Source organism: the organism of the source record quoted next (assembly GCF_019968955.1).
Source record: "MAG: Porospora cf. gigantea A chromosome Unknown PgA_NODE_909_length_9573_cov_331.157, whole genome shotgun sequence".
NCBI lineage: Eukaryota > Apicomplexa > Conoidasida > Eugregarinorida > Porosporidae > Porospora > Porospora cf. gigantea A.
Genome location: NW_027151958.1, coordinates 361 through 9,573, shown reverse-complemented (window position 1 = coordinate 9,573; position 9,213 = coordinate 361). Strand labels below are relative to the sequence as shown.

Genomic DNA, 9,213 nt, shown 5'->3' with positions numbered 1-9,213 from the left:
TTGCATCGTGGTGTGTGCCGTCAAGCGTTGAGGAGTGCTATCGGTCCAAGGGGCTTACCCATCTCTATGAAAGCCAAGTTAAGTGCCTACAGAGATTATTTCCAGCGCCTTCTGATGACATCCTAGAGGATCTAACCCATAACAGGCTCACCCCTGACGTGCACGGTTTCCTTGAGCAGGATCGTAGTCTGGTCGTCTCAGCCCCCACTTCCGGAGGTAAGAGTCTAGTGGCTGAGGTAGTAGCTCTGCAAGCTATACTTTTCCGAGCCCAAAACGTACTGTTTACTGTGCCGCACATCGCCCTGGTCGAAGAGAAAGTGGCGCATCTCAGGTCTGTGTGGACCTCCGCTGGCATCCGGGTTGAGGCTCTCCACTCGAATTCTTCCCACCGCATGTCATGGCACCCGGCTATAGACTGTGCGGTCTGTACATTTGAAAAAGCGAACAACATCTTGAACAAGTAGGTAGCTTCGTGGGCCTGCCGAAGCAGACTTCTAGCGGCAGCTTCGTTCTCCGAGGAGGAAGAGGTTCTTGACAGGCTCGGGGTTGTGGTGGTGGACGAGGTTCACCTGCTGGGCGACCCAGAAAGAGGGTTCGTGGTGGAGACGATCCTGGCCAAGCTTCTCTACATCCGCCGGACCCGAGGCCATCGACCTCTGAACCCACCGGTGCAGATTGTGGCCCTGTCGGCGACGTTTCCGAACGTTAAAGAGTTGGCTGCGTGGCTGGGTTGCCCAGCCGCGGTCTCACACGAGCGACCCGTGCCTCTGAGCACTTATGTGCTTCACAGTGGCAGGCGCGAGCTGCGCAAGGTGGTTGGTGGGAGGTTGTCAGACCCGCTTAAGCTACCAGCCGCGGAGCAGGCTGGCGATACCGGACTGGTATTTCTGGTGAATCGGGTGCTACAAAGGAAGGAGTGGTGGGTGTTGGTAGACCACATGGTAGCGTGTTAGTGTTCTGCCCGACAAGAGCCTGGGTAGAGTCGGCTACCTCAATGTTGGGCTCCAGACTGCTTGTAAAAAGAACAGAAGAGAGGCTCGAGCTCCATCGACTACTTCGCCATCTGAGCGTGGGACAAACGCTGTGTGACGCGATCATCCGCGGTGTGGGTTTCCACCACGCCGGTCTGGACATGGAGGCCCGAGCAGCCGTGGAAACTGCATTTCGGGAGGGCGTAGTGTCAGTGGTGGTCACCACTAACACGCTGGCTGTGAGAAAACACCCATTCCGACACAGGTCGGAGTCAACTTGCCAGCCGACTGTGTGATCATCAGGTCACCCAGTGTTGGGCAACGAATGTTGACGCGGGAGCTATTCGACCAGATGGCAGGAAGGGCAGGACGGACAAGTTCGTCGTCTGGATTAGCAGTTTTGATGGTGGAAGACTCGAACGAATTTGCTTTGGAGCAAATATTCGCACCACCCCAGGCCATCCACAGCCAACTAGCAACTCCCCGTCTAGTGCACTTCCTGTTGGAAGCAATAGTGGGGAGACTGGCGGTCTCCGTCAGTGGTCTGTGGGAGTCCACCAAGGAATACACTTTTGCAAGTCGACAGTCCCCAGAAAACCTTCCTAGAACCTTCACAGAGGCTCTGCTCTACTTGGTGCATGGAGGACTAGTCTCCGTGGAGGGATTCAACTGTTTCCGTCCCCCTTTCAGCTTGTGCAATCGGCTGGCCGACCTCATCGACTCAAACCTGGCAGGTCTGGTGCGTGTTGAGTCACAGATCTCGGCTGAGGTTTTCGGGGCTGATCCGTACAATATGGAAATGTGCGACGACAGCGTAGCCTCGTGGCGACAATGGCTAAACGAGGCCGCCACTGGCTTGGCTAGCGCGAAAGCAAGTCGAATCCGGTGGGAACCTCTGGGCCAAGCGATCACGGAAGCGGGGATGTCCCCAATGGAAGGCATCGAAAACTTTGCGGAGGTTAAACGTGTTCTGCTGACGGGGCTCGACGGACGAAACGAGGTACACCTGCTCTACCTTGCAAATCCAGGCGTAACTCCTGATTGGGGTTACTACTGCTCGGTTATTCGGAACATCTCTGAAGAGTCGAGGTCTGTAGGACAAACATTGGGAATCTCTGAGAACTTCATCCGCAGCATGGCACAGCAAAGGTTCCGCCGGGTTGACCTGACAAAGGCCCACAGTCAACTGATGGACTGCAACCGCAGTTGCCCTTCTTTTCTGCGGTTAGCGCAGCTGCAGCGCATTCACAGCAAGTTCTACGGAGCCTTAGTGGTCCAGGATCTTCTGAAAGGAACACCAATCGAAATCCTCTGTGGACGCTACGAACTACAGGCGGGGACTTGCGGCGGGCTTCGGGGATCGACGAAGATAGGAGCAGGCTGTCTCGCTGTCTTTGCAAAGCGCCTTGGCCTATTTAGCCTCTCCGCCCTGTTCAAGTCGCTCGCCTCCCAAATGAACGCAGGCGATGGCGTGATTGTGGATGACGAAGATCTGCTGCTGGTTTCTGGGCTTTCAACGCCCCGCCTGCGTGTCCTGGTCGACAACGGATTCGACTCGTTGGAGCTGCTGGCAGAGGCCTCAGAGGAGGATATTCTGCCCCTCTTTTTATCTCTGGAGTCTTTCGCACACTGCAAAACAGTCGAGCAACGAACGCAGCTCGTCGTTCTGTCGGTGCTGGATGAAGCTCGGAGAGTGTACAGGGAGCAGGTGCTACAGATAGACAGCGATGATGAGTCTGACATCACTCCGCATAAAAGTTGAACGAGGTCTCCTGCTTCTTGACATGTGTTGTCCATCCTGATTCCAAATCGGCATTCAGGATGACATAGCGGTTCTTACGAACAGCCTGGACACCAGCCTCTTGGCAGATGGCTGAGATATCCGCTGCAGAAATCTTTTCTGGTCTCGACACGAAGTCCTCCAAGTCAACCTCCTCACTTAAGTTCATCTTGGCCGTAACGGTTTGAAATATGAGTCTCCTCTGTCGGCGGTCAGGTAGCGGGAACAGGATCTTCCTGTCCAAACGTCCAGGCCGTAGAAGCGCAGGGTCTATGGTGTCGTGTCGATTCGTGGCCATAATAACCTTGACTGTGGCGGTCTGATCGAAGCCGTCCATCTGGTTCAAAAGTTCCAAAAGTATTCGTTGAACCTCTCTATCAGCTCCCGTTTGAGCGTCAAACCGTTTAGTGGCGATTGCATCGACTTCGTCGATGAATACGATGGACGGGCTGTTCTCCCGCGCAAGGCGGAAGACGTCACGCACCATACGAGGGCCTTCCCCAAGGTACTTCTGAACAAACTCAGACCCGACAACCCGGATGAAAGTGGCAGTGGTGTGTCTGGCCACAGCCTTCGCGAGCATCGTCTTCCCGGTCCCAGGCGGACCGTAAAGCAGTACTCCCGACGGAGGATCGATTCCAATTTGGTGGTACAACTCGGGGCAGACGAGCGGCAACTCCACCGCCTCCTTTATCTCCTGCTTCTGCATGTCCAAGCCGCCGACATCCTGATAGGTGATATTCGGCTTCTCGCTCATTTGGAGGAGGTGGATTGACGAGTCCGCCTCAGGGGGCAGCACCTCCACGACCGCATGCGAATGTCTGTGCAGCGCGACGCTGGCTGAAGGCTTCAGTAGTTCCCGATTGAGTGTCGACAGCACACGGACGTGGTAGTTAGAGCCAGCTGTTGACGCGACAATGCCGTACTTCGAGTCGACCATCTCAAGAAACTGTCCGATGACCAGAGGCACGCTCTGAATGCGCTTCAATTCGTCGCGCGCTCGGAGAACTTCGCGCTTCAGAGACCGCTGACCCTCACGAGCGTACTCTTCTTGAATTGACAGGGCGTCGAGCAACCTCTCCAGTCGCTTGACCTCGACAGAGAGGTCGCTCTTGTGTACAGAAAGCACTTGAGTTGGCATAATTTACTCTTTTAACAGGCTCATCGACACAAATTACACACTACTGCGCTTGGGTGTCCCTGCCAGTCAATGCTGCCACTCACCTCCAGCGTCTTCGGCCGCCGCCTTTTCTTCCTTCGCGCTGGAGCAGCTGGAGGGGCTGGAGGCGGGGGAATGCCCTGCAACTGCATCTGGTACGCACGCTCCTTGAATTCCATTTGCTCACGCAGCATTGTCAGCTCCATATCCTTAGTGCGCAGCGCCAACTTCAGCTCGTGGATCTGGGCACCTGCGTCGGAGCGGATGGAATCAGCGCGTTCAACCAGGGCACGCTTCTCCAGCTGTAGTTGCTGGACGGAGGTGTCATCACCCGCGCCACCCTCCGCCGTCATCCTCGCGACTTCCGTCCGTAGGCGGATGAGCTCCTGCTCCTTCTCCCGCAAGCTTTTGAGAAGTCCTCCTGAGTCCAGCTGTCTCCCGGTTTGATCTTGCAGCTCCTTCTTGTAACGCGATACCTGTCGTTCTAGGTCTTGTCTAGCGACGCGCTCCTGGTGCAAGTCCTTCATGGCGTCAGCATGCGCAAGCTCCAAGCTGTCCTGCTCGGTGGTCATCCGGTCAGTTAAGTTCTTGTACTGGTCTCGGTGATGCCCCAGTTTTTGGGTTTTGTCTGCGAGGGATTGGAATAGTTCCACCTTGCGAGTGTGCTCGGCCTTCAGTTTTACGAATGACTCCTCGAGAACCTTGTGCTTTCTTGCCTTAGACTCCAGCTTGACTTTCAATGCCCCGACTTGCTTATTTTGATTGTGAATGCACTGCTTGGCATCCGCAATAAGTTGATGTAGCTCGGTAAGCTGCAGCTGCGCGGTGTCCAGCTCCGCCCTGAGCCGCTCAACGTCGCCCTCGAATCTCACGAGGCGTTCCGCCTGCGCAACATTATCCTGCTTGAAGGAGGCGATGACATTATCCTTTGCCATCAGCTCGAATCTGTGCTGTTCAAGCGTGGGCCGGGAAGCCACGCCAGCGTTGTTTGCCTCCAGCTCGAGAATCCGAGCCCTAGCATCTCCGAGTTGCTTTGCCAGCTGTGAGACGCTGTCCTCAGGCGATCTCTCCGCCGCCTCCACGAGGCTGTCGTATGCTTGAGACCGCAGCTGTGAAAACTCCCGATGAAGGTCAGCCACACGACCATCAGACGTGACCTTCAGATGTTCTATTTCCTTCTCCAGTTCTGGGATTCTGCGGTTCTCAACACGCAGTATCTCCGCGTCCTGGGCGATTCTCTTTAGATCCAAAATCTCTTCACGTAGGCGCGCGTTGTCATCCTTGCTTGCCTCCAGCGCCTGAAGAACTTCGCGGAAATTTCGCTCGAATTCTCCCTGCGTCTTCTCAAACGACTGGTTCATTCGACGCATACGTCGTTCTTGCTTTTGGCTCACAAGCCGCAACTCATCCTCGTCCTCCCACTCGTATTCGATGTCGCCGTTCTGCTGTACCCGGCGCATTACTCCCCTCACAACGAGCTCCTCATGGAGAGCATCCAACTTGCGGGTCATCCGCTCCAAATCCACAGCCACTTCTGCGGACCCAGTCTTGGACCCTCGAAGATCGATATGCAGGCGTGACAGGTGTCCCAAAAGCACGCGGTTGAACTCCTTGACGTCTTCAGAACCGGAGTCGGCCCTAGTGTCCGAGAGAGACCCCTGGTGCGTCTCGCTGCCACGCTCGAGTTTTGCCTGCTGGGGTTTGACAGGCTTCTCTTTCACGAACACTTCTACCCGTGGACTGCGTTTGCTGACAGCTGTTTTAACCTGCTGCTGTCGAACCTCCAGTTCCCGCCGAAGTCGTTGCTTCGCGTCGCGCAGGTAATCTATCTTCTCGTCCTGGGTGTCAATTGCTTTGTCAAGAGTGTCTCCTGGAATGTGCCTCAGATCCAGGCTGTCCGTCGGTGTACACCGGTGAGTGACACATCGGCGATGGGACACTACGTAAGGCCAGTCAATGCCGTCCACTCGTCTGGTAGGGTGGTAGTACTGTTTCCAGTTAGGACGCTGGTGCACGCACTCAAGCCAGAGCAACGCAGATTGCGGGTCAGTGGTCTTCTTTTGAATAGCCCTGGCCTTCACTGGTGGAAGGGTCTGAGTCTTCAACTTCACCTCAGTTGCAGGGCGCTTGGCAACGCGCAACGTGGAAGGCTTCGGTGGGCGAGTGCGCAGAGTCTCGACGTCCGGGACTTTGACAAGCGCGGGTATGGAAGGAGTGTTGTCGAGAGAGACTCCTGACGGCCTGTCCATCTCCAATTTTATGTCGTCCAGCGACGTGCTTTGCCGTCTGAGGACCTCGTGGGCCTTTACCAGCGCAGGAGGGGGCGTATCCCAGCTGTCAGAACTGTCAGAGAGACTCGGGCTGCTTTCGATCTCCGCTCGCCTGAGCGTTGGCGGTCGGCTTGCCGGGAGTGGCCCTTGCCCAGTCATCAGACGCTTTTTTACGGCTGGAGGCATTTGTCGGAAAGACTCAGACGGCGGGGCTTTCATGTATTTTCCCTTTGCACCAGATATGCACACACAAAAATGAAATCACATAGGTGTGCTGACTCAGCTTCAAGGTCTGAAAGGTTCTATCGAGGTCCACTGCGGTATGAGTGGGAAGGGGCGGGAGGGTGATGGAGTCCTCCAGATTTTACGTTGGTGTCCAGGCATCAGCAGCTCGTCTTGCCAGATGGCTAGTCGTGATCCGCCTTTTTCGCTAGGTAGTCCTCGGGTCAGCAGCGCTCGTGCTCGCCACATCAGTGTGGCCATCCATGCATGTTGGTTCGTCGGCATGTTGACAAAATACCTCAACTCTGTAGGGTGTTCCAGAGTTAACAGCTCAGGGCTAGCTCCGAAACGGACGAAGCTGATCACGTCCATGTGCTCTTTGAATGTAGACAAACCAGCAGGCATTTCTTTGGATCCACCGAAGTACACGTCGGTGAACCGCTTGGAGTCGTGAATCAGCGGGAACCCCATTATTTGCCATCCCATAGGCACCCCCGCAGGAGTCTGAACACGGCATGTGAGCTTCACAGGCCCCACCTCCGAAAAAAGGTGTGCCCACCTCAAAGCGTCTTGCGCGTCTGGAGTGGATTCAAACAAGAACTGAAGCGTGACCCAGCCCAAGAAGTGTGCAGCCCAATCTCGATCAGGCAGAGAAGGGTAGAGCGACTGTAAGTTGGAGTTTGCCAATTGGAGGTATACCAGCCAGGCTAGTTTGAGGATGATGGTGTTCGCTAGGAAGGGCTCACACAGGAAGGCACCGTCGTACCCAACTCGATCCTGCCCTCGATAGTACGAGTAGAGGATTTCAGTATGCTCCAGCACCTGCGCCTTCCAGTAGCCGCCGTCCACATCGGACTCCAGGTCTGACCGTTAGGAGAGCAACCCGCCTCACCTTTCAGACAGTCCAGGGCGCGTACAAACTGGCGGGGTGTCATCACGCCCCAGCGCGGTCGGCCAGTGCGACACAGAATCTCGTCAATGGTTTGCCGAGCACTGCCCACAGACTCTAACAAGCCGGCCGGGATCGTGCCTGCTACCAGGCCTCGCGGATTGAGACCCGTGCGCGTAGGCACCACCAACGGGTAGTAAGAGTGGTTCATCTTTGGGAGGGCCGTACGACGTCGTGTTAGGGGCTGGAGGAAGTGCGAGTAGTGCTCCTGCAAGCGTGTTAGAGGGGGGAAAAGGGAAAGTGGGCGTAGGCTGAAGCCTAGGCCAGGAAGTCGAAGGGCTTGGGTTCCGGTGGTGCCGCAAAGCTTGCTGGACTCAGCCAGTACGTCCACGGGGGTATGGTACCACTTCTTGTCGTCGGCTATTCGGGGCGCCCAAGGTCGGCCTCGACGAGATTTGGTCTCGAAGAGCGCAGCAGGATGGGCGTCCAAATTGGGAGGTCGCTTAGGATAGGGGTCCTTGGGTGGAGCGGGCTTAGGATGGGTGACCAACTTGGTTGGAGGGGGCTCGGGGGCCTCACCGCTTGGGTCTATTTGGTGACGAAGCTTTGCCGCCTCCTGCCGATCAGAGGGGTTCCACACGTCCAGCAAACTGCGTATGGGGAGGGCGGAGCGGACGTTGTCCACAGGCTCCGAAGTGAACTGCGGAAAACGGTATGCAGGCGTCACGCCTGCAGCACTCAGTATTTCATGCAGTAGGGAAGGCTCGGATCCGTTGCACTCGCTAGCCAGCAATGCAGCATAGATATCGGAGGCGGAGGTAGGACGGGCAGGGGCATTCACATCCGGAAGTGGAATTGCGATGAGCGCGCACGTGAACTGCTGTCGGTTATAGTAAGTTAATCGCATCAATCGCACATAATGTTCACAATATCAACATAGAATCTCCTTGATGCGGCTCCACTTGAGCCACCCGGAGAACATCGTTGAGATCCCGGCTTGGAGGTTCCACACTGGGTCTGGGCGGCGCAGGCCACCCCACCTCCATTCCCCGCGCTTGAGCGTGGTCCATACGTTGCTGGTATTTTTGTCGGCGGTAGGCGAACTGATGCCATTGGCGGTGACGTTCCAGTTCCTGGTCCAGGGCGTCCATATCGACGTTGCGCTCCCGCCAGGTGCGCATCGGATGGCGCAGCGAGGACAGGATCTGGGTGCCGAAACTGCGATTCGTTCGGTTCTGTGCCGTTCGAAACTTTTCCAACATGGCAGATTCAGGGGTGACCGGCACGTTTCCCCAAAACTGGGCACTGTCGTCATCATCCCTCTCCTGAGAGGATACTGCAGCAAGAACTCGATACTCTTCGATTGTTGGAAACGGATGAAGGGCCGCCACTGGTCCTGTAGGCACTATGGGCAGCGAAGCCTGTGAAGCAATGAATGGCGCATCCTGAGACCAGACGTCAGCGAGAACTGTATCCTCCTCAATCGTTGGATCCTCCTCGATCGTTGGAACTGGACTCTGTGAAGCAGTCGATGAGGGTCGCAGATGCGCCCTCATGGTGAACGCCACCTCCGCGTCCTCCAACGAGACATCGTCAGCAGCAGATACCACCGGATGAAACGCGCTGCCCACGCTAGACATTCCAGGGGCTTGAAAGGCGCTGCCCACTCTAGACATTACAGGGGCTTGAAAGGCGCTACTCATACTAGGTATTCGGGGGGAAGTGCTTGACGTTGGACACGCGCCGGGAGCTCCTATCATGGATGCCAATGAACGTGCACGGGTATCGCGTGCCCTTACGGTGAACCTATCAGAGGTTGCGGATGGCAACAGAGATACACTGGGAGCCTCCTCCATTGACAGGTGATAATTTGCTTCGGAAGTTGTAGGTCTAGACGAAGCATTTCGGGAGCCAATTGGAGG

General features: G+C 56.1%; 4 protein-coding genes across 8 annotated transcripts; 1 reads left to right on the top strand and 3 right to left on the bottom strand.

The window, feature by feature from the left end:
- Window positions 1–392: 392 nt before the first annotated feature.
- Window positions 393–2,702, top strand: KVP18_002222 (uncharacterized protein; the record flags this gene model as incomplete). 3 transcript variants are annotated; one of them, XM_067952939.1, is made up of 5 exons in its annotated part: window positions 393–460; window positions 491–919; window positions 946–1,210; window positions 1,237–2,666; window positions 2,693–2,702. In XM_067952939.1, the coding sequence occupies 5 exons, from the start codon at window positions 393–395 to the stop codon at window positions 2,700–2,702; spliced, it is 2,202 nt and encodes a 733-aa protein (XP_067805837.1). The 3 variants fall into 3 exon arrangements, with proteins under 3 accessions (XP_067805837.1, XP_067805838.1, XP_067805839.1); XM_067952940.1 differs by lacking the exons at window positions 1,237–2,666; window positions 2,693–2,702 and having other exon boundaries at window positions 491–953; XM_067952941.1 differs by lacking the exons at window positions 393–460; window positions 491–919; window positions 2,693–2,702 and having other exon boundaries at window positions 995–1,267.
- Window positions 2,703–2,713: 11 nt separating this feature from the next.
- KVP18_002223 (uncharacterized protein) lies at window positions 2,714–3,892 on the bottom strand (the record flags this gene model as incomplete). The annotated part of the gene is made up of 1 exon (XM_067952942.1): window positions 2,714–3,892. The coding sequence occupies one exon, from the start codon at window positions 3,890–3,892 to the stop codon at window positions 2,714–2,716; it is 1,179 nt and encodes a 392-aa protein (XP_067805840.1).
- Window positions 3,893–3,912: 20 nt separating this feature from the next.
- KVP18_002221 (uncharacterized protein) lies at window positions 3,913–6,399 on the bottom strand (the record flags this gene model as incomplete). Its single annotated transcript, XM_067952938.1, has 1 exon — window positions 3,913–6,399. One exon carries the CDS (start codon window positions 6,397–6,399, stop codon window positions 3,913–3,915), a length of 2,487 nt encoding a protein of 828 aa, XP_067805836.1.
- A 66-nt stretch (window positions 6,400–6,465) lies between these two features.
- KVP18_002220 (uncharacterized protein) lies at window positions 6,466–8,994 on the bottom strand (the record flags this gene model as incomplete). 3 transcript variants are annotated; one of them, XM_067952935.1, is made up of 3 exons in its annotated part: window positions 6,466–7,265; window positions 7,295–8,171; window positions 8,263–8,994. In XM_067952935.1, the coding sequence occupies 3 exons, from the start codon at window positions 8,992–8,994 to the stop codon at window positions 6,466–6,468; spliced, it is 2,409 nt and encodes an 802-aa protein (XP_067805833.1). The 3 variants fall into 3 exon arrangements, with proteins under 3 accessions (XP_067805833.1, XP_067805834.1, XP_067805835.1); XM_067952936.1 differs by lacking the exon at window positions 8,263–8,994 and having other exon boundaries at window positions 7,295–8,198; XM_067952937.1 differs by lacking the exons at window positions 6,466–7,265; window positions 7,295–8,171 and having other exon boundaries at window positions 8,215–8,994.
- Between the last annotated feature and the right edge of the window lie 219 nt (window positions 8,995–9,213).